At 26.4% G+C, this 25,961-nt stretch overlaps 1 protein-coding gene across 2 annotated transcripts in view; it reads left to right on the forward strand.

The window, feature by feature from the left end:
- The window catches only part of LOC100199510 (anoctamin-7), a 64,836-nt gene that overhangs the window by 20,780 nt on the left and 18,095 nt on the right, over positions 1–25,961 (forward strand). For both annotated transcript variants that reach the window (XM_065799238.1, XM_065799239.1), the window contains exons 5-14: positions 1–44; positions 113–249; positions 335–447; positions 16,004–16,059; positions 19,917–19,988; positions 20,077–20,141; positions 20,340–20,383; positions 20,462–20,558; positions 20,874–20,982; positions 24,396–24,456. The exon at positions 1–44 is cut by the window's left edge and continues 64 nt beyond it. In XM_065799238.1, the coding sequence (XP_065655310.1) occupies positions 1–44; positions 113–249; positions 335–447; positions 16,004–16,059; positions 19,917–19,988; positions 20,077–20,141; positions 20,340–20,383; positions 20,462–20,558; positions 20,874–20,982; positions 24,396–24,456 (798 nt within the window). The remainder of the gene's footprint in view (positions 45–112; positions 250–334; positions 448–16,003; positions 16,060–19,916; positions 19,989–20,076; positions 20,142–20,339; positions 20,384–20,461; positions 20,559–20,873; positions 20,983–24,395; positions 24,457–25,961) is intronic.

Below are 25,961 nucleotides of genomic sequence, written 5' to 3' on the forward strand. Positions count from 1 at the left end.
TAAAATCATATGCTGAAGAACTATCTTTTAAAGCTCCATTGGCTGTGAGTGTAAATACTTTTATAAATATTTTAATTTTTTTCTTCTTTAATCTGTTTTGAATTTTTTTTAGCTGCGCCAATCAGAAAATATTAATTGGTCTGAGCGTATGCTAGCTAGATTTCATTTACCTAATCCATTTTATGAAAAAGTTCCTGTAAATCTTCCAGATTATTTTAAAGCTACCTTTCAAGGGGATAAATTTCATTTGTAAGGTTTTTATTTTTTTTGTAGTTAAAGATTTGAATTTTTTTTAGCTAATTTTATATACCTGCTATGTTTCTAAATTTTATAGGTTTTTGGGTAATGAAAATCCTAGCACATTTTTTACTGATACAGAACGTACTCGTATTTGCTATGAAATACTTGAAAGTGCACCATATGGTCGCAGACAAAAAGGAGAAATCGGTAATATATTTAAAATATGGGTCAAATCATTATATTTCAACCAATTTAAAGGAAACTTTGTGGGGCACCATCTCTGATTTTCCTGATTTTTACATATTGTTATGTGCATCATGTAGATAGGTTAAATTTGAAATTTCAGACTTCCAAGTGCGACGGTTCAAAAATTAGAGCCTTACAAACATGACACTGTGGCCTCCCTTGACTTACACATGGTCAAAACAGACTACTTTAGAGCTGTATAACTTTTTTCTCACTTTCAACAAGTGTCTCATTTTTTGTAGAACTATTTTCTTGATAGTTCTCTTTTTAAATAAGTGGTTTTTATTAACTTGTGTTAAATTAGAAAAAAAATTATGACCTCCTCAACTTTGGAAAAAATCATAAAATTGCTAAAATATGCCAAAATGAAACTAACTGTAGCATTATTCTGTTCATCCACAAGTCTTTACTGATAGCTTTTCTGATTAGCTACTACTGTCTGCAATAGACGGGCAAAATATAGGCAGCTTGTTGCAGTTTAGAACTTAAATATATCTAAAAGCAAAATGTCCACTCGCCTAAAAAGTCTAATTTTCAGCCATTTTGAGATGCTTGTAAATTTTTCTGACACTTTGTTATGATCTAAGATTATCAGCATATAAGACCATTAGAACTTACTATCTGAAAATGCAAACATTATAAACTTGTCAAATCCACACCAAAAATGCCAACATTTTTAAATAACCCTATTTTTCAATCATCAACAGTTGTATGTGTTACTAGAAACCAGTGCCCCTCTATTCTGCCAACTGGCCTATGTAAAAGGTGCAACTAATTAGAAGTCATTTCTTAATAAAAAGAAAGATATGGTTGATTGTCCTCTTCTTGATCTGGTCTTTATAGTAGATAGGGACACAAATAAAGGGGGCAGGTCTCTAAATTAATTTAGATATTTAGGTACTTAATATCTAAATATCTAAATTAATTTCAAAATAAAACCATTATTTCTTTAAATTCTATTTTATTGTAGGTAATCAGTTGTGTTTATGTGGTCTGTCTCCCCCCCCCCCCCTACTTACTAAGGTGAGGGGGAGGGGAAGAGTTTTGGGGTGGCACCAATCAAAGGGGGAAGAAGGGCAACAAACTTACAAAGATATAAGCATTCATCTTCTAGCATGAAACATACATAATTCATTTTCTAATGAATATACAGTTAAGACCATTAGATCTTGCATTTTTTTATGCTTTTACCATAAGATTCAAATTTTGATAGTAAGTATCAAAAATATGTGCCAGATTTTCGAGCAAATATACAATGTAATGGCCTTAAAATGGAATTAACAAAAGTTAAATAAATTACTAAAAGTTAGTTGAATTTGATTAGTGCCACCCTCCACTCCCCCCTCCCCTCCCCGTAACCTTAGAAAGTAGGAGGGGGGGGGGGTCCAGACCACATAAACACCACAGATTACCTATAATAAAATAGAATTTAAAAAAAAAATGTTTTCATTTAGGCTATCAGTAAAGATTGTGGATGAACAGAATAATGCTACAGTTAGTTTCATTTTGGCATATTTTAGCAATTTTATGATTTTTTCCAAAGTTGAGGAGGTCATAATTTTTTTTCTAATTTAACACAAGTTAATAAAAACCACTTATTTAAAAAGAGAACTATCAAGAAAATAGTTCTACAAAAAATGAGACACTTGTTGAAAGTGAGAAAAAAGTTATACAGCTCTAAAGTAGTCTGTTTTGACCATGTGTAAGTCAAGGGGGGCCACAGTGTCATGTTTGTAAGGCTCTAATTTTAGAACCGTCGTACTTGGAAGTCTGAAATTTCAAATTTAACCTATCTACATGATGCACATAACAATATGTAAAAATCAGGAAAATCAGAGATGGTGCCCCACAAAGTTTCCTTTAAATTGGTTGAAATATAATGATTTGACCCATATATATCTTTATTTATGTTATATACATACATTTATATATATATGTATATATACATATATATATATATATAATGTTATATTTTATTAAAATATTTATTAAAACATTTTATTAAAACATTTTTATTAAAACATATTTATTAAAACATTTATTAAAACATTTTATTAAAAAATAAAAATATTTTTTAATAAAATGTTTTTATTTTTATTTTTTTTTAATAAAATGTTTTTATTTTTATTTTTTTTTATAAAATGTTTTTATTTTTATTTTTTTTAATAAAACGTTTTTATTTTTATTTTTTTTCACAATGGAGTGCTGCTACATCGACTGACAAATAGTCTGACTAGCAACGGAGTGTTACTACATCGACTATCTTATAGTCTGACTTGCAAGGTGTATATATATATATATATATATATATATATATATATATATATATATATATATATATATATATATATATATATATATATATATATATATATATATATATATATATGTATATATATATATATATATATATATATATATTTATATAGATATATATATATATATATATATATATATATATATATATATATATATATATATATATATATATATATATATATATATATATATATATATATATATATATATAATAACTCCTAACTGGTTTTCAGAAAGTTTTGTTGACGAAAAGTAAAAAGTAAAATGCAAGACCGGAATTTTTTTTTTTATTACTTGATAGACTGCCTGCCCCAACCAAACCCTCAGTCGATGTAGCAGCACCTTGCGAGTCAGGCTATAAGATAGTCGATGTAGTAACACTCCGTTGCGAGTCAGGCTGTTTGACAGTCGATGTAGCAGCACTTAGTTGCGAGTCAGGCTATAAGATAGTTGATGTAGCAACACTCCGTGCATGATTTACAGTAAAAAAAAATTAAAATAAAAACATTTTATAAGAAAAAAATAAATAAAAACATTTTATTAAAAAAAATAAAAATAAAAACATTGTTTATATTATTAAAAACATTCAGAATGTTTTTAAAAACATTCTGGTCAATTAAATTTGCGTTTTTGCGGTTTTTTTAAAAAACAAATATTTTGTAATTATATTAATGGTTTTAACTTTCTGACAACACACAAATGTTGGAAGAAAGTCAAAATTAATCAAAAGTGACGTGTTTGTTGGCATAAGATTCATTTTTTTCTTTACGTACTTCCAAATGCAACAATGTATATATATATATATATATATATATATATATATATATATATATATATGTATATGTATATATATGTATTTATAAGTATATATATATATATATTTATATAAATATAAATATATATATATATATATATATATAAATATATATATATATATATATATATATATTTATATATATATATATATATATATATATATATATATATATATATATTCAACCCTTGAAATTAGGGTCGACATTTGGCAATGCTGATCTAACTGCCAATCTAAAAGTGTTTGAGGTCAGCAAAAGATTGCTGACCTTGTTTCTATGTTTTATGGTAAGACATTTGTATCAAATTTTTTTTGCCAGCCTGATGCCGACCTTAAAATGATTGAGGTTGGCAAATTATTGTCGACCTCATTTTTCCTAATTCCGTGGGTTGTATATATATATATATATATATATATATATATATATATATATATATATATATATATATATATATATATATATATATATATATATATATATATATATATATATATATATATATATATATATATATATATATGTATATATATATATATATATATATATATATTTATATAGATATATATATAGATATAGATATATATAGAGATATATAAATATATATATATATATATATATATATATATATATATATATATATATATATATATATATATATATATATATATATATATATATATATAATAACTCCTAACTGGTTTTCAGAAAGTTTTGTTGACGAAAAGTAAAAAGTAAAATGCAAGACCGGAATTTTTTTTTTTATTACTTGATAGACTGCCTGCCCCAACCAAACCCTCAGTCGATGTAGCAGCACCTTGCAAGTCAGACTATAAGATAGTCGATGTAGTAACACTCCGTTGCTAGTCAGACTATTTGTCAGTCGATGTAGCAGCACTCCATTGTGAAAAAAAATAAAAATAAAAACATTTTATTAAAAAAAATAAAAATAAAAACATTTTATAAAAAAAAATAAAAATAAAAACATTTTATTAAAGAAAAATAAAAATAAAAACATTTTATTAAAAAATATTTTTATTTTTTAATAAAATGTTTTAATAAATGTTTTAATAAATATGTTTTAATAAAAATGTTTTAATAAAATGTTTTAATAAATATTTTAATAAAATATAACATTATATATATATATATGTATATATACATATATATATAAATGTATGTATATAACATAAATAAAGATATATATGGGTCAAATCATTATATTTCAACCAATTTAAAGGAAACTTTGTGGGGCACCATCTCTGATTTTCCTGATTTTTACATATTGTTATGTGCATCATAACAATATGTAAAAATATATGTATATATATATGTATATATATATATAAATATATATATATATATATATATACAACCCGCGGAATTAGGAAAAATGAGGTCGACAATAATTTGCCAACCTCAATCATTTAAAGGTCGGCATCAGGCTGGCAAAAAAAATTTGATACAAAGGTCTTACCATAAAACATAGAAACAAGGTCAGCAATCTTTTGCTGACCTCAAACACTTTTAGATTAGCAGTTAGATCAGCATTGCCAAATGTCGACCCTAATTTTAAGGGTTGTATATATATATATATATATATATATATATATATATATATATATATATATATATATATATATATATATATATATATATATTATATATATATATATATATATATATATATATATATATACCAGTTAGGGGTTATATATATATATATATATATATATATAAATATATATATATATATATATATATTATATATATATATATATATATATATATATATATATATATATATATATAACCCCTAACTGGTTGTCAGAAAGTTTTTCCGTATTTTGTTGACAAAAAGTAAAAATTAAAATGCAAGACCAAAATTTTTTTTTTTGTTACTTGATAGACTGCCTGCCCCAACCAAACCTTCAGTCGATGTAGCAGCACCTTGCGAGTCAGGCTATAAGATAGTCGATGTAGTAACACTCCGTTGCGAGTCAGGCTGTTTGTCAGTCGATGTAGCAGCACTTAGTTGCGAGTCAGGCTATAAGATAGTTGATGTAGCAACACTCCGTGCATGATTTACAGTAAAAAAAAATTAAAATAAAAACATTTTATAAGAAAAAAAAAAATAAAAACATTTTATTAAAAAAAATAAAAATAAAAACATTGTTTATATTATTAAAAACATTCAGAATGTTTTTAAAAACATTCTGGTCAATTAAATTTGCGTTTTTGCGGTTTTTTTAAAAAACAAATATTTTGTAATTATATTAATGGTTTTAACTTTCTGACAACACACAAATGTTGGAAGAAAGTCAAAATTAATCAAAAGTGACGTGTTTGTTGGCATAAGATTCATTTTTTTCTTTACGTACTTCCAAATGCAACAATGTATATATATATATATATATATATATATATATATATATATATATATATATATATATATATATATATATATATATATATATATATGTATATGTATATATATGTATTTATAAGTATATATATATATATATTTATATAAATATAAATATAAATATATATATATATATATATATAAATATATATATATATATATATATATATATATATATATATATATATATTCAACCCTTGAAATTAGGGTCGACATTTGGCAATGCTGATCTAACTGCCAATCTAAAAGTGTTTGAGGTCAGCAAAAGATTGCTGACCTTGTTTCTATGTTTTATGGTAAGACATTTGTATCAAATTTTTTTTGCCAGCCTGATGCCGACCTTTAAATGATTGAGGTTGGCAAATTATTGTCGACCTCATTTTTCCTAATTCCGCGGGTTGTATATATATATATATATATATATATATTTATATATATATATACATATATATATACATATATATATATATATATATATATATATATATATATATATATATATATATATATATATATATATATATATATGTATATATATATATATATATATATATATATATAAAATAACTCCTAACTGGTTGTCAGAAAGTTTTGTTGACGAAAAGTAAAAATTAAAATGCAAGACCGGAATTTTTTTTTTGTTACTTGATAGACTGCCTGCCCCAACCAAACCCTCAGTCGATGTAGCAGCACCTTGCAAGTCAGGCTATAAGATAGTCGATGTAGTAACACTCCATTGCGAGTCAGACTATTTGTCAGTCGATGTAGCAGCACTCCATTGTGAAAAAAAATTATTTCAAAATTATTTAAAAAGTTTCAAATATTAGCATTTTTGCAGCTTTTTAAAAAATGATTAAATTTGTAATTAAATTAATAATTTTAACTTTCTGACAACATGCAAATGTTGAACAACAGTCAAAAGTAATTAAAAGTGTCATACTTATTGGCATAAGAATCATTTTTTTCTTTTCTTCCAAATGCAACAATGTATAGAACTATATATATATATATATATATATATATATATATATATATATATATATATATATATATATATATATATATATATATATATATATATATATATATGTATATATATATATATATATATATATATATATATATATATATATATATATATATATATATATATATATATATATATATATATATATATGCATATATTTATTTATCTTTATTTCGTAGTCAAAAGCCTTTTATGGTTAAAAAAAGTCTCTTTCAACAGTATTTAAGCGACATTTTAATGTTGTCTAAAAGTTAAAACAATTTAAATAATAAAAAATTACATTAAATTTTATTGTTTTTTTTAAAAACCACAATAATAATGACTTTAAATTTTTTTTAATTCCTTAAAATTCTTGTGAAATATTGTGTAATATCACTGTTACATGATTGACATTATTTTTAAATTTTTTATCAATAATTAAAAATTGTTAATGAATAAATGGATAGCTAGTGTAAAAACTCAAAGAAAATGCTTGTCTAAATTTTTTTTAAAGACTGAATATTTAAAAAAATTTTAAGGCATGATAAATGACACTCATTATGCATATATACTTGTAACATTAATGTTACAACAATATGTCTTACACAAGTGTAAAATCAACCTTTGTACCTTAGTAGCAATGTTTTTGAAAAAACAGATAGCTCATGCAAAAAATCCGTTGTAAAAAGCTGATTGGAAGGGCAGCTTGCAAGGCTCGCAAAAAAGGAGCATCATATAGAAAAATTGTGATCTATATGTATCTATATATATATATATATATATATATATATATATATATATATATATATATATATATATATATATATATATATATATATATATATATGTATATATATATATATATATATATATATATATATATATATATATATATATAAATAGATATATATATATATGTATATATATATATATATATATATATATATATATATATATATATATATAATATACATACAGACACCCTAATATATATATATATATATATATATATATATATATATATATATACATATATATATATATATACATATATATATATATTTATATGTATATATATATGTATATATATATATATATATATATATATATATATATATATATATATATATATATATTATATATATATATATATATATATACATATATTAGGGTGTCCCAAAAATAAAACTTTTTCACGGAACCAAAAAGTTCGAATCACATCTTGATGATATAAAGAAAAATGCAAAAAAATTTTAAAAGAAAAATGCAAAATTTTAAGCCTTTAAACCTTCAGGAAGTGTTAGGTGTAGATTTTCATTTTTCTTCAAAATGTCTAATATTTAAATAATAAAACAATCCTAAGAAAAAACAGTTTATTTTGGTTCAAAATATTTTTTATTTGATTTAAATCAAAAAAAAATAATTACATTTAATCTAAAATACTTTTTGCTAAGGAGTTATATTGTTAAAATCACTTTTTTTCATTCTTTTATCTACACTTTTTCTATTCTCTTTAGCAACCACCATAATGTTTTGTCTCTGATTTTCAATATGACTTTCTGCCAGAAATAGACTGTCTGCCAGAAACTAGACAAATATTCCTTTCAGAGCAGTCATTTGTGCACTGAATATTTAAAACAAAATCTTTAAAAAACCTGAAAATCTACAAATTTTTTATCAGAAGTCTAAAGCAATATTTCTTGTATATTAGGATCTAGTATAAAAAAGCTGTTTTTCCCAACAAACTCCAACAAACAACAAACTTGTGCAAATGAATGTTCTTGTTAATGATTATATCAACTCTAATATCTGGTTTCTTTATTTCATAATAAAAAATATCTGCAGGATAGGGATAGTTAATAAGTTTCTGTATCATTAGGAATTTCATTTCATTAGTTAAACCTGGATCTGCTAGTGATACAATAACAATATTTTCAGCTGAGTACCATGTATGTCTAAGAAGAGAATTTTTCAAACTTTTACTTCGTATTTCGTTTTCTTACTCTATGCTTTTGGCTACTTTAATAGTTTTGAGATCATTAGGTGGTGCCTGGATTATGATAGATGACTTTAGAAACCAAGGAATGTAAAGTATTGCTACAAAAGGTGCAATTTTGTTAACATCCTCTATCTCCTCTACTGACATAAATTTCAGTTTTTTATGAATTAGTTTATGAATAAGCATGATGAATGTAGCATAAATAAATATATCCAATTTGCCATAAATCTGACATCATGACAAGCAGGGGGTAAATGAAGGTAGAAATTTGGTACTTCGTTACCCAAATAGTCTATTCTCATCTTGGAAAAGGTTTTCAGAGAATGCCAATTCCTTAGTATTCTTTAGCTTTTTGTGCTATCTGATGCATGTAAGAGTTGTTTTTAAAAAATGTTGAAATTAAATCTGTCTAATGAGTTGATATCTTCATTGCATACCTGAAAATTTTCTGGCCAATCTTTTTTAAAATTTGAAAACAGTTGTTTTTTTGGTGCCTTAGTCTTTCTTGTTAATGTATATGTCTCTCATATATGTGTCGATGACATAAAAGTCACATAAGATGCTTTCCGACAACATACCTACTTATAAGTTCCATTTCTCCGTTATGTGCACCAGTGTTTGAAGCAGTTGTGTCAGTACAAATACCAAAAATGTTATTTTCAATTTCAAAATCATCTAGTACCTTTATTTGTTTTGCTTGATCTTTGCCTTTAGATGAATTTGCCTGGAACACTCCTAGCTGAATATCACTGTTATTATCATCCTCAGGAGCTGTCATTCTTACTGCAATTCTTTCCATTTTCATTTCCATTTTAACAGTCATTATTTTTAAGATACCATTTATTAAACAATTTACCATCAAAGTGAAGCAAGAGTTTCTTACAGATTAAATTATTTTTATTACTATTTCTATTTTTGTCCCCTTTGTTTTTGATGGTATGAAATTTTTTTCTGTGGATTCCTGATTTTGACTAAACAATATCTTTCAAATTATGCCCTGCATGCTTCAGAATTGAGGAAAAAAGTTGAGGAAAGCTGTGTGACCCCTTACACCAAGATGAAATCTTGTAGCGACTTCACTTGTCACTTTTATTAATCCGTTGCCTGATATTGATAGATGCAGCTCATCTGATCCTTTTTTTCCCTCTTGTTAATAGCACCAAAATTTTTTATCTCATTCACTAGATACATCAAAAAATGAATCTTCAGATGAATTTTACTCAAAATTTATTGATTCTGTATCAGAATCAGAGACAAAATGGTTTTCAAATAAATTTTTATTCTCTATGAACATTTTAAGTTTTTTGTCTAATACCTACGTTCAATACTCTTTCAGTAAATCATGTCAGTATCCTCAGTTATATAAATTTTTCTAGTCTTTTGGTTAATTAGAAATTCAATGTCTTCTTTAATGGAATCATATGATCTGTTGTGATCAGCTTTGATTTTCATTTCAAGATTTTTGCAGCCCATGTCAAAAAGTTCATTTAAAGTTCTTTTATAGTCTATTTTAAGAATCGAAAGATTTTCTTTTGAAGAGAATCTACTATGTAAAAAAAAGATTTACATACAGTACTGTGAATATGTTTTAGACCACTTGTATAATTGGACGTATTTACAATTTTTTAGATTAAATGTTTGTTTTTATTTTTAAATATTTAATTTGCATTTTTAGATTAATTAAATGGGTAAAATATCTTTAATAGAGAGACAATAAGTTATTGTGGTTCATAAAGAAGGTTATTCGCAGCGCCAAATTTCCTCCAAAACAGGATATTCGAAGACTACTATTGCAGAAATCATTTAAAAATTTAGAGAAACTGGCTCCCTTGAAGATAGAAAGAAAAGTAGTAGACCTCCTAAGCTAACAAAAGATGAATATAAATATTTGAAAACCCTTTCTTTAAGAAATAGGAAAAAACATCAACTGAGTTGACAAAGGACATTAATACAGCAACTTGGGAAAATGTCAGCTCTTCTTGTATTCGACGACACCTATTCAAATTGGGATTAAAAGGGTGTGTTGCAATTCAAAAACCATTATTACGGTGTGACAATAAAGAAAAACGATTCAAATATGCAAAACAACACAAAAACTGGGCCAAGGAAATGTTTAATCGGGTTCTGTACACCGATGAGTTTAAATTCAAAATTTTTGGAACAAAAAGATGCCAATATGTTCGAAGAAGAATTGGAGAAACCTATCAGCCCAAGCATTTAAACGCTACAATTAAACACAGAGGAGGCTCTATACAAGTTTGGGGCTGTTTATCTTCATCTGGAGTAGGTGATTTGATCAAAATCTGGGCGTGACTCACCGGGGAACGTTATGTGGATATCCTAAGGCACCATGCTGTATCTTCCGAAATAAACAAATAGGTCATAATTTTATTCTGCAGCAGGTCAATGACCCAAAACATTGTTCCCAAGTGGCAGAGGAAGGAGTACTGGAATTAATGACCTGGCCTCCCCAGAGTCCAGATTTAAATATAATTGAGCCTATTTGGGATTACCTGGACAGAAAGAAGGTCGAACATGCTCTCCGAAATGCTGAAGAATGTTTTTAAGTTCTTTAAAGAGAATGGCACAACATACCCCAGGATTTTATAACTAAATTGTATGAATCTATTTCCCGGCGAATATCAGCTGTGATTAAGGCAAAAGGAGAACATAGTAGATATTAAAAGTTTTTTGTGAAGTTTGACATTAAAAAGTTTGTAACTGTTCCATATTTTGTGTGAATTACATGTGTTTTAATAAGTTTATAATATAGAACTACAAACTTGAATATAAGAGAAGAATTCTCCAGGATTTTTTGAAAAAATGTAAGTGGTCTAAAACATATTCACAGACTGTATTTACAACTTTAAAAGAGGTTGATAGTTAATATAAAAATAATTATCTATTGTAAATATATTGAGAAAATCTTTTAAAATCTATTTGCTTTCTCCATTTTTTGTTGAGTCTTATAACTTTATCTCTAATGATTCAACTTTTCATCAAGAAGTCTTTTTAAAAATCCGCTTTGCACCAAATATTTATTACTTCTTTGACAAGACAATCTTTAATATCTGCCTCACATTTTGCACCAGGGAGTTGACATTTTAACTGATCCCTTCTTTCTCCATGGAGCAGCTAATATTTGATTTTATTGACTTATTCCTTAATTGCTTTGAGGAGATAATATGGCAATATCTTATTAAAATGCCACCAAGTATGGGCAACTGGTATTTGGGAAGCTTTAAAATGGTACATTTTCACTTGAAAACCTTATTTAAAACCATATAAAAAATCCAAAAATGCCTGTTTTTTATTAGTTTTTACACCTAACATATCTAAGGTTCCTTAAACCTATAAATTTGGTAAAAATGCTTATTTTTATGCATATAACCAGGATACATTTAGAACCCAAACATTTTTTTGGTACACACACACACACACATATATATATATATACACATATATATAATATGATATAATATAATATAATATAATATAATATAATATAATACAATATAATATAATATAATATAATATAATATAATATATATATATATATATATATATATATATATATATATATATATATATATATATATATATATAATACAATATAATATAATATAATATAATATGATATAATATTAGATAATAACAAATGGTAATTAAAGACTCCAAGTTTCAATACTAAAACAATCATGTTATAAATAATCTTAACAGAAAAACTGATTAAAAAAATACTATGCAATGTTTACTTTGATGACTTAGAAGTTGTTTATAAAAAATTTGTTTTTGTGGTGACATTTTGATACCAGCTTATTTCTTTTATTTATTAACTTTTTGATGTATTTTGATGTATTACTTTTCAGTTAAGCAAAGGTTGCATAATTTTTCTCTGGTTTTAAATAGTTGCCCTTTATTAATAACTTTTCATGTTATTATACGATTTGTATATCTCTTTTTTTCAATTTCCCACATAAATTTGTAAAGCTCTGTTGAGTTTGCTTTATGCTTGTATTGAAATGAGTTTTTGAGTTTGTACTAAAGGTCTTGAAAAGTATTTTTCTATTAGTTCAATAGAATTAAATCTACTACCTGTTAGTAAAGTTTTTTTTAAAAAAAAACAGCTGAAGCTTACTTTTAAGTTTTTATGATTTAGTTATATAAAGATCGCTGACGAGCACAAAAACTTTTTTTTTTTTTAAAATAATAATAATGCCTCTCTGTTAATTTTTTAAAATGCTTACAAAAAAAGTTGGTTTGAACAAATTTTTGATTATTCAAATTTTATTGCAGCACTGTATAGTTGCTCCTTCAGAAAATAAAGTTTAATTATGATTATTTAGTTATTTTTTTATGATTAAGATTTTGATGAAAATCTTTTAGAGATTTTTTTCATGGTGGTCCTAGGGCTGATGTTTTTCATCTTCACGCTGATAAATATGCCTCTTACATAACCTTTTATTTTCAAGCAGGTATAAAGGCTTTTTACTTAACCTCCTGGATCAAGGCAGGTATAGAAGATTTTAATCTTTTTTGTTGGTTTCAACTACAGCCTCACTTGACTCCATGGTTTTCATTTTTTGTGTAATTGTATCTAATTGTAATAATTTTTTTCATCTTTTTTAGAAGAGCAACTCTTTTAAAAACAAACGCCTATTTATTAACTCAGCACAAAACACATAAGATCTCTTACTTCTTCTGCAGACTTATTATCACTTACAAACCTGACTGAGATTTTATGATTTTCCTTGTGTATGTCTATTAGGTTGATGTCTTTTATCCTTCTACATAGTTTCCTGGATCTAGGCAGGTATAAAAGATTTTATTCCTTTCCTTCGGTTTTAAGTCACATCTCAGTCTACCATGGTTTTCACCTTTTTGTGCAGCTTCTCTTTCTAATCATTTTTAAACTTTTTCTCTTAAGAACGAACTTAAAGCATCACTCATTTTCACACTCTCTTAAAAAAGAACTCCTTTTTTTTATTGCAAGAAATCAATGTAAAAAGGTGTTAGATGCTAAGTTCCAATATTCTCAGTTTACTAAATCTCATACTTCATCTCAAAAGTTATGTTCTAGAGACTTTTGGAAAATCTTCAAGAGTATTATTAAAAAAAGAAAGTCTAACATTTCAGTTCTAATGCATGATCATACCTGATTACCTCTCCTAAGGGTAAGGCAGAACTTTTTCGCCAAAAAAAATTTGACTCATGAATCTAGAGGCCATACTCTTCCTGTCATTTCAGTTAAACAGATTAACCCATTGTTAGACATCCAAATCACTCTAGTTTTCATTGCTAAAATCATTTTTCAATTAAACTTTTCTATGGTTTGTGAACTAGACAACATCCCTGTCAATGTCTTACAAAGAAGTTTTACAGAACTCCCATTAGTTCTCTCTAAATTATTTAATAAATACCTGATTGAATTTTGTTAATCTGTCTGCTGGAAAGCAGCATCTGTTGTTCCAATTTTTAAAAATCATGGAAAACACTCTGACCCTCCAACTGTTGTGTAATCAGTCTTCTCTCTGAATTATTATCAAAGAACTTGAGTTTTTAATCAGCAAGTTTTTATCATCTCATCTTGAGTCTATTAACTTCTCTGTACTTCTCTAATAAAATTTCTGACAATCAGTATGGATTTTGATCTTTTTGTTCTTTGGCTGACTTGCTAACTGTTGTAACAGAAAGGCCCATCCTGCATTAGATCAAGGCAGCAAATCATGTCTTTATAAGTGCAATATTAAAACAATACTTGAAGGCCAACACTTTTCTTGATTTCCCGCAACTTCTAGGGTACCTCAAAGTTCTATCCTTATTGTCCTGTATTGTTTCTTATCTACATTAAGGATCTTCTGACAGTCTTACATCTAAATTGACTTTATTTGCTGACTACACAACTTTACACTTCTTTCTTGATGAATAGTCTTTACTCTCTGATTGTTTAGAAGAGACAGTCTATCTTGAATCTGATCTCTTATCTGTAACAGTTTGGGTCTTGCAGTGGCTTGAGAATTTTAACTCGAACAAAACTTAGTTATTTGCTGAAAACAACTCACAATACTGTTGACATTGTTGACTATTTGGACAAATGGCAACCCCCCACTGAGTTCTCTACTTTACATCTTATTAGATTATCATTCACTACTAACCTGATAAAGAAAACCATATATTTAATCTATTGCAAAGTTAGTATCTGCTTTAGCTGCTTCTCTTTATTGTACTCCCAGTGTTATTACTCTTGATTCCATTCTGAATTCCATTGAATGGAATATTGTTGTTATATTTGGCTAACTAAATATGAAAGCAGTATTCCATATAGGAACAAATAGAAGACCTTTCTTCTAATGATGCTCTTTCTCTACTAGACAAGGTTCGAAAATGCATTTTAAATGTAGTTGTGTCTGCTTTATCTGCAAAGTTTGAGCCACTCTCTTATTGTCATCAAGCTACATTTGCATAAGCTGCAATAGTTTTTTACTAGTTTTAGTCTTTTTAGTTGGTTTTTGTTGTACTCATTTTTATTAAACATTTGAATAAGAAAATTTATCTCATTTTTTAATTGTAAATTACTGCATATGAAACATAATCTTGAAACACTAGGTTTAAAATTTTAAGCTTGTTGTTAAAGTGAGTTTAAACTTGTGTTTTAAGTTGTGGTTTAACTTGAGTTTAGATTAATAAACATATTTTAGAATAGAGATTTTAGAACAAGGGAATTTAATTTAAATATTTGCAAAAGCTTATTTTCTGTAAACTATAAACTTGTATTTACATTTTTTGGTTTCCTTTTGATATTTTAAGAACAACTGTTAGATTTAATTTTTTATACTTGCCAACATAATCATTGATTTCTACCTTCCTAATTATTTGTTTGTTTGTGTATGGGAAAGATGTTATTGAACAGCTGCATGTTTTTATTTTTTAAATAGTCTAAAAAATAATCTCTTTAGGTATTGAAAGATTAGTCGCTGAGGAAGTTTTTGCTGCAGCCTATCCCCTTCATGTGGTAATTTTTTTAACATTGTCAATTTATTTTATTTATCTCCTCAAGGTTTTCAAGGGTGCAATTTTTCGAAAATTTGTAGACAATTTTTCGAAAATGTATAGACAAAATTTCTAAATTATTTATGGAAATAAATGCTTTAGAAAGTTCTAAGTACATGGTGGGTTACCTCATCATCTTGAATTGTGAAGACAGTTTAGCCAAACTTTAAAGCTTTACATTTTCCTTTCATAAATACATCAATTGATCTAAAAAAAGACTCAAAAATCTAAAAAGCTAAACTCAAAAATGAGAGCTAAGTTTAAAGATCTTGCTCAAAAACTTGCTAGCGTGTTATTTTTCAAAAACCTGACACCAATGTACAATGAATTAGAAGATCTCAAATCAACTTCAGAAGTTCTCCAAATAAAGAATTTTACACTTGCAAAAGCAAATCACTTTATCAATCTTCTCATATTTATGATCAAAGGGAGAAGCCTGTTACAATAAAAGCTCAGTTGTGGTAGAGATTTGCCTCCAACCTAATTTGGAAAGCGGAAGAGTAGTTACACATTATTTTTAACTTCACACTTTGAACCTTTCCATACAATTCCACCTACTTTTCTTTTACATTTTAACTCCTGTATATATATATATATATATATATATATATATATATATATATATATATATATATATATATATATATATATATATATATATATATATATATATTTATATATATATATATATATATTGTCATCTTACGTCTGATGTTGTTAATGCCTAAAACATCAAAAGTTTTAAAATTAAAGTTCTCTATCGACTTTAAAAAATACTGTTTCGGCTAACCAGCTTTTGTTTTATTATTGGGTATTATATATATATATATAATATATATTTTTTTGTAATTTATTGTTAAATAATCGTTAATATGCACTAATCAATCAATAATTATGTTATGGAAAATAAAAAATTGAGAGAGACAGAGAATTGCATCAGAAAAAAAGAGTAGACCTTCTCAACTTTAGTGTGAATGAAATAAAAAAATATTTGATTTAAGACAGGTCTATATTGAGTAAATAGGGCTTTGTGGTTATTGACTCCATAACACTCTTAGACTTATATCAAGAGGTGTATTGGTTGAAGTTTAAACTAAAGGCAATCCTGTTAGTAACATTTAACCACAATTTAAAGTACCACTTAAACATGCTGTTATAGCATTTAAAGTTAGGGTTTCTAAAAATTGCTTTTAAGATACCTGGTGCCGGGTACTGTAACAATATGGCCAATTCTGGGTACCCAGAAAAACAGCTGAATTACCGGATCCCTGGGTCCATACCTGGTAGCCGGCCATTCACTAATATATATATATATATATATATATATATATATATATATATATATATATATATATATATATATATATATATATATATATATATATATATATATACAATCTCTTGCAAAAGTTTAGAATCAGCTAAGTACTTTTTAGGTAAATTTCAATCCATGAAAATGATATACACAAATGACATACACAAAGCTAAGATTTTTTCTATGTTGTTTACATGCACATATATATATATATATATATATGACCCTTTTTGTGTGTCATATATATATATATATATATATATATATATATATATATATATATATATATATATATATATATGTATATATATATATATATATATATATATATATATGCATATATGTTTCCCTATATATGCCTTATTTGTAATATTTTCTTTAGATATTTCCTTTTTTAAGAGTACTCAAACATTTTTATAGGATTCAAGGATTTATAGGATTAGGAGAGTTTCCTAACCATTCAAGTTTTACCTAGTCCAAACTATTCTGCCAATTGAGGGAGAATGGTTTGAACCAGGTTTGGTTTATTATAATTGAGGTATTGCCAATTGTGACAACAATCTTTGCTCTAGGACTTTTTTACATTCCAACTAGTTCATTATTTCCTTGACCATGTAGAACCTCCCCTTTCCGCTTTTATATATCATTGACCAGATGATTACAGAGATGGGTTATTTAATGTTTTGAATAAGGCAGTTCAAATATTTTTTCACTTTTTCTTTTTAAGTATTGAGCCTTCTTTTTTAACAGTTAGAAACTCTCGTCACTAAAGCTGAAAATACTATACAAGAATTGTTTAGTAAATCTTTAAAGTTAAATTCTTAAAGAACTACTAACTTTCCTGACTTGCCTCACTACTCAGCTAACAACCTATGCTAAATAAAATTATAAACAAAGTGGTCACCAACCATGAAGACAAGCTTGCCAAATATTCTAAATCTTACCTAAATATTCTCCATGCATACATCAGTAGTAAGCAAAAAGTAAAAAATCTTTGATCTATTGAAGCTGACAATAAGAATATAAAAACATTTTGATCCATCCTCAATAACTATTATTGGTCTCTATTTGAATCTGAACCTGAAGGCAGTATGCCAACATTTGATAATCATACTCAAGCAAGGTGCATAATAGATGAAAACAGGTTCATAATTGAAGGTGTTCAGAATTACTTAAGCAATTTAGAAGAAACTAAATCAACTGGTGTAGGCGGAGTCCATTCAAGTGTATTATGTAACTGCACAGCAGTGTAAGCAATGCCACTCAATTTCATTTTCAGACAATCCTTAATGTCAAGTACTGTACGTGATCATTGGAAGAAGTTGAACATTGCTCCAATTTTTAAAAAGACAGCAGTCTCCATGCATTTAAATATCAGATTTTAAAGTAAAATCTGTTAAATCAGCGTAGAACTCCTGGAAAACTCTCTTCATTAAACTAATAAATCAACAATTGTATATATTCTATTTGAATGTTAATACTGAATTATTCTTATATTGTTGATGAATTGTATTAATTTGGTCACTGAATATATCAAACTCAAGCTCATATATATGCTCATTTTGTCTAAAGACATGTAAGGACAACATCTTTTTACTTTGTAAGATTTTCGAAAGGTTTTTTATTATTGTATATAAGTGTTGGCTTAAGATTAGACCAAGATAAAAAATTTTTGAAACTTTAACTATTTAAACCTGAGATGGTGTATGAGGTTACCCCTTGGTATGCAGTTGTTAGGTTACCCCAACCTGCCATTGAACATTTTTTAGAATTGTTTTTTGTTTTATAATATAAGATATCAATATATAATATAAAATATCAATTTCTACTCATCAAAAAATTGCAGAAAAATCCTAAGCATTTCAAGATATAGACTTTTTTTGAAAAATCCATTCTCTTTAGTAGTGTTTCAAGTTTTGAAATAACTTTAAATTTCATGGAAAAATCCATCAGCTTGGGCAATCATATCTTGTCATGTCATTCACTTTGACTTTAAAAAAAATGCTGTTTTCTCCAGTTCCAGAATTTAGCAAAGGTTATTGCGCTCCACCTGGATTATTCAGTGAATAGCCAAAAAAAGCAATGCATTCCATTATTTAAAGATTAATGGTAAAAATATATAGTCCCATCTTGAACATACATTCAAGATTTTGCAGTAAATTGTTGGCTTAACAGCAAATATTTCTGACATTAAAGAAACTATTTAACTATGAATATTTTTTACATAATAAAATAATATTTAATGTTGGTGTTGTGTAGTAAAAATATATTTATTTATTTTTTTGGCAATAAAAACTTCATGTTAAAAAAAAATGCATTTGAAAACAAGCTAGTTAAGTGTTTTTTGATGTGATCTATGACTCAATTAACTTTCTATATAAACTATTGTTTTATTCTTTAAAATTTAAAGTATTTAAAGAGGTGATGATTTTAAAGTACAGATTATGTGTATTTAAATCATCAACAAAAAATTTTTGTTATGCTAATTTTGTATATTATTTTAGGGAGGCCATAGAAGACCTCGAGAAGAAGGTACAAATGGCCCTCAGGACAAACCACAATTAAATCAAAGACAGGTTTGCTTTAACTAAAGGAAAAATATGTTTAATTTTTCTTTACTTATATATAAAATAAATTTTATTTTATTTTTGTATTTGTTCTTAGATACTTAAAATGTACTGGGGAACATGGAGTAAATGGCTAAAGTACCAACCTTTAGATCTTATCAGGTGAAAATTTTTTTCAAATTAAAATCAAAAAATAATGTTCAATTTTTAAACTTTTATCCTGCTAAGGTTTTTAAGTCAATGAATATCTTTTAAATAAATGAGAGCCTAAAAGAACTCCTCAAGCTAGTTAGGGAGTTGAACAGGAAAAAACAAGTGTAACAAAGTGTTAATATGTACATAAATGGTTGTTTTTTTTAGAAGTTATTTTGGAGAAAAAATTGGTTTGTACTTTGCATGGCTTGGTAAAACCTTTTCAATGTTTTTAATAATCAAATCATTTTTTTTTTCTACAATAAAGCAAATTGTATTGTTTATTGTAGGTCAATATACAGCTTGGCTTTTGTTGCCCTCCATTATTGGTTTACTAGTTTTTGTTTATGGCTGTGTTACTCTTAATTCACCAGACAATAGAGATGCGTATGACTTTCTACCTATTTTAAGTTGGCTTGGTTTTTGAAAATCAGTTTCTAACAAACTTATTGTGAGAACCATAATTTCAGAAAAAAACATGCTAATAATATTTTTATTTTGGTCATTTTTGTTTATTTTATTTATTTTATATGCAACTCTTTCTCTTGACCCTAAACTCTGAAACGCAAACCTTGTTAAACTAGGTCCCAGGTCGCTGCACATAAGCACAGCATTTCCAGAGGCATGGATGGGTTTGAAACTCAAAACCCTTTATTTATAAAGTCAAAGTTGATAATAGTATATATAGTTTTATTTTTACAGTTTAGATATTTGTGAACATGAGGATTGGACATACAAGATGTGTCCACTTTGTGAGGAGCACATTGGTTGTAAATATTGGGATTTAAAAACAAGTTGTACGCGAGCCAAGGTATTTAATATAATTAAATCATTTTTTGATTAAAATATAAGCATTAAAAATTATTTAATATTAAAGATAAATGTTAAACCAAAAAAAACCCTGTTAACTTTTATCAAAACTCTGAATATATGTACTTAGTACTGTACTTTGAGTAATATACCTAAAAGTATTATAATGACTAACCAAATAAAAGAGAAAATACAACATATATTTACTACTACACTATTCTTGAGTGAGTATACTCATTTTTAAACAGTTAAAATATCTGGTTTGTTGACTGATTTATTTATAGGTAGTGTTTCTTATGCTAATTTGTACCATTTTAGAAGCCAGAATGTTATAGAAATTTTTGTCTTTCTGGCATAACGTCTTGGAGTCACTTAATAACACTCAACTTGGAGTCAGTGAAAAGCCAACAGAAACAATGCATTCTTATATTCAAAGATCAATCGAAAAAATATAAAATCCCATCTTGATCATTCAAGCTTTTGCAATAAATTGTTGACTAAACAGCAAATACTTGTGAAGTCATTAAAGATTTTTGATGTTTTGTAAACTAAAAAAAAATTTTTGTAGCACAATTTTATTAGAAACATCAGATCTTGTCAGTAAAACATGCAACAATGAGTTGACATTCTTTTTCTGCATTTTTTTCATTAATCAAGACTTTCAACAACCTCTGTATACTTTCCTACTTTCTTAGCTAATTCCCAGTAAACATTCTGCAACAGAATTTCAGTGTATCTATATAGACATTTCGATTGTACTACTGTAATTTTGCTCATTGGTTACTAAATGGACCATTAGTGGCAGGCGCCAAAAGTGGCTAGCTGATGACTAGCCATTATTAACATGTTGTAAAGTTTTCTGCTTGCCATTTACAGTGGCTGCCACTAATAGTTTACTAAGTAAACAATGAGCAAAACTCCAAAAAACCGCTAAAAAATGTTTATATTGGTTCACTGTAAATCCACTAAAACAATGAGGTTATGCTTGCATCACAGCTAAGACATTGTTTTTTACTAGTTATGCTATTTCATTCCTTCTTTAACAGTTAGTACATTAGTTTTATACACATAAATCATTAATGTTGTTATATAAATGGTAGGCTATTTAAAAATAGAAAATAATAGAAGACGATGTATAAGTTTTTGATTTTCAAATATTGATAATTTTAAATATTTATTTCTTATTTTACTTTATTTTTTTTTTTATATATAACTGTTATAGCATGTTATAATATTATGTTATATTAACAACATTCTTTTGGAGTATTAAACATTAAAAACACAGTCATTTTTGTTATATTATATTATTTGAGAATTACTTTATTGGTAGTGATTAAAATCATTACATTTAATTTTTTTTAATTTGTATTGTTCATAATTGCACCATTATAAATATATTTAACTTAATAAAATTATAGATATTATTAATTTAGATATATTTATAAAGAGGTTTTCTTCCTAAAAAAAAAAAATTTTTCTGTTTCTTTACTTAAAATTTTTTAGACAAAATATTAAAACAAAATGGATGCAGAAACACATTTAACTTAAAAATAAAAAAAGGTGAAAAAAGCTGTAAACACTTTCTTTTTTTATATTATAAATAAGTATTTAAATAAAAATCTTATTTTATGGATATAACTTTTATCAGTAATAGTTTTATCTCTCTAATACTCTTTTTAGTGTTCTGTGTACTTGCAATGCACAATTATGCAAGTTTACTATGAGATAAATACAACCTAGATGGCTATAATTTTGTGAAAAAATAATCACAGTGTTGTTGGCAATTAAGTAATATACACTACTGTTGGCAATCCTAAGGATTTTAAAATAATATCTTTCACTTTTAAGTTAATAAAATCTTAAGAAAAACAGAAGAATAAGTTTAGAGAACAAAATAATAAAAAAATTGAAAGAACTACAAAATACTGAAAACATCACCTACTATAAAAAACAGAGAAATGAAAAAAAATAGACTTTATGGTTTTTTATTTCCAATATTAATATCATATTTAATTATTTCATTGTTTAAGAAGAAATTAGATTACTTAAAAGACAGGATGTTTTAAGAAATTTAAAAATGGGCAAACCAATTAAGAGAAATCTTGATGATAAAAAATAGAAAGATTTTTTACAAAATTGTAAAAGATATTATCCTTGACTAAACAGATATATATAAATTATGTAAATTAGTCACAATATGTACCCAATGAAAAATTCAAAACAGATTCTGGACAACAAATTTATAGTAAAATCAATAAAAAAAAAGTTAGATATTTTTTGATACATTTAGTTAAAAGGCAGAACAGGCAGTTCTTCAACTATTATGTAAGAGCTAAAAGCTTGCAGTGGCTGGTGAATTTTAATCCCCTAAAAACTCAGTTTACTGCTAATTTATTACTGTTGATATTCATTTCTTGGCGAATGACACTGTCTTAACACTTTTAAGTATCTTCAATATTATGCTTTCTTGAATTATCTTTTACTTGTTTTTAACAACAAACTACTGGATGATGACTTTTTCAAACGACTCCAAATTTTGTCAAAGCATATCATAAAACAGATAGTGCAACACGTGTTCATTAATTGCCAACTGCTTATAATGAGCATGAAAATTTTTTCATTATAACTAAGGATTTGATTGTAATTGGGTTTTATGAATTTAGTTTGTAAAGCTCAATCACAGTTTTATAAACTTAACCAGTAAATATAGTAGCTTGTAAACAAGTTACAGACTAAAAGTTTTAAAAATTAATAATATTCTGTATTAGTATTTAAATATATAAGTATATTATCAAGGTAATATTAAAGAAAATATTTTAAAAACACCATACCAACTTCATTACTATATAAATACTAAAGAATATATTTTAAAAACCCGATACCAACTTCATTACTATATAAATACTAAAGAATATATTTTAGAAGGTAACTATACAAATAATCAAACCAAAACAAATCAAAAACTTAACTTTTCTAAATTTTATTCTTCTAATTTTTATTTTAAGAATTCAAGTAATTCGAATTTCTTAACTTAAAAATTAAAAAGAAAGAGCACAAGTTAAAAAAGAAAACAAATGTTTTTTATAACTTAATTAACTTTATTACTTAACAAAAGTTCATTAAAAGTTAAAGAATAAAAAAAAAGTTTTTAGAGGTTGTTTATATCAGATAAAAAATGGTTATATAGTATACATTATATTATACATTACATTCAAGTATAATATTTGCCTTATAGTATTGTCTCAAACATTATAATGTATTTTGTATAATGCAACTGTAATGTTATTTTTCATAATTATATTTCAAGTTACAAATAAAAAAGTTTAATGGTTTTTAAAATACAGTTAATATATCTAAATATATTTGATTGATGTTTACCTTTTGTCTCTAAATTTATTGTTTTACTTTTTTTAGTTGTCTTATCTGTTTGATAACTCAGCAACTGTGTTATTTGCTGTGTTTGTTTCAATATGGGGTAAGGTTTTTTGTTTATTATTATTATTATTGTTATTATTATTATTATTATTATTATTATTATTACTATTATTATTATTTACTTTACATTATTTTATTTTATATAGCTGTTAGTGATGTGCGAAATCCGAAACTTCGATTGCGAATTCGAAACTGACTTTTAGTTTAGTTTCGAATCGAACTTTTTTTTTAGTTTTGAACAATTCGAATTTTCGAAGTATAGTATCTTTGTTTCGAAGCGAACCCAAAGTTAATCGAATTTTATTGTTTAAAAGTGAAAGAAAAAAGTTATACAGTTCCACAATGGTGGATAGTAACGATGGTAATTGTCGAAGTATTGTCTGGGAATTTTTTAGTAGACAAAAAACGAATGGCAATAGAATTATAGGCATTTGCAAATTAGGAACATGCAAGTTACCTGTTCAATGCCCAACTGGAGCAACAACAGGTCTTTATGCTCACTTACGTGCTGCTCATCCGAAAGCGCATAAAGAGTGTGTAGCGAGAAATGAAGAGAATCGTAAAAGAAAACTTGCAGAACAAGAACTGAAAAATGAAAATAAGAAGCAAAGTAAAGTTGATGATCTTTTTAATAAGAAAGCACATTGGTTGTCAAGTCATCCAAATGCGATCGCTATAACGAATTCGGTTGGTCGCATGCTTGCTCTAGACATGTTGCCATACGACTTTGTAGAAGGCAGAGGATTCAAAGAACTGATGAAATTAATGGAGCCACAATATCTGGTGCCAAGCAGAACTACGTTTTCAAGATCAGTTGTACCTGAGTTATATTGTAGTGTAAAACAGAAAACCACTAATGAAATATATCGAGATTTTGAAGATATTCCTTCATATTCATTCACAACTGACCTGTGGACTTCGAGGGTGCAAGATCCATTTATTTATTTCTGTCTGTCATATGTAAGCCCTGAATTTGAGCTAAAGACATTTGCATTAGAAAACAAGTCGTTTCCAGGAGAACATACCGGCGAAAGCATTCTTGAATCTTTAGACAAGGCTATTGATAATTGGGAGCTTCCTCGGACTGTTCCAATTTATGCGTTGCGTGATAATGGCAGTAATATAAAAAGCGCCATGAATCTCTCACAATCATTTTATGATCTTTCTTGTTTTGATCACACTTTACAATTAACCATCAATGATGCCGTGAGTGAAATTGATGGAATGCAGACTGTCCTTTCCAAAAACCATCATATTGTGTCACATTATCACCATAGCTGCCAGGCTACACAGAATTTGCACAGAGAGCAGAAGCAATTAGGAAAGGTAGAACGAGAACTGATAATCAATGTTGCTACTAGGTGGAACTTGGATTACTTTATGCTGAAGAGATTATGCAAAGAAAAAGATGCTATATCTGCAGAGCTAGCAATAAGTGAAAAAATTGATAACTTGACTAATGCAGACTGGAAGCTTGCTGAAGTCTATCACACAATTCTTGCTCCATTTGAACAAGCAAGTAGAGAATTATGTGGCAAGAACTAC

Source organism: Hydra vulgaris, chromosome 06 (assembly GCF_038396675.1).
Source record: "Hydra vulgaris chromosome 06, alternate assembly HydraT2T_AEP".
NCBI lineage: Eukaryota > Metazoa > Cnidaria > Hydrozoa > Anthoathecata > Hydridae > Hydra > Hydra vulgaris.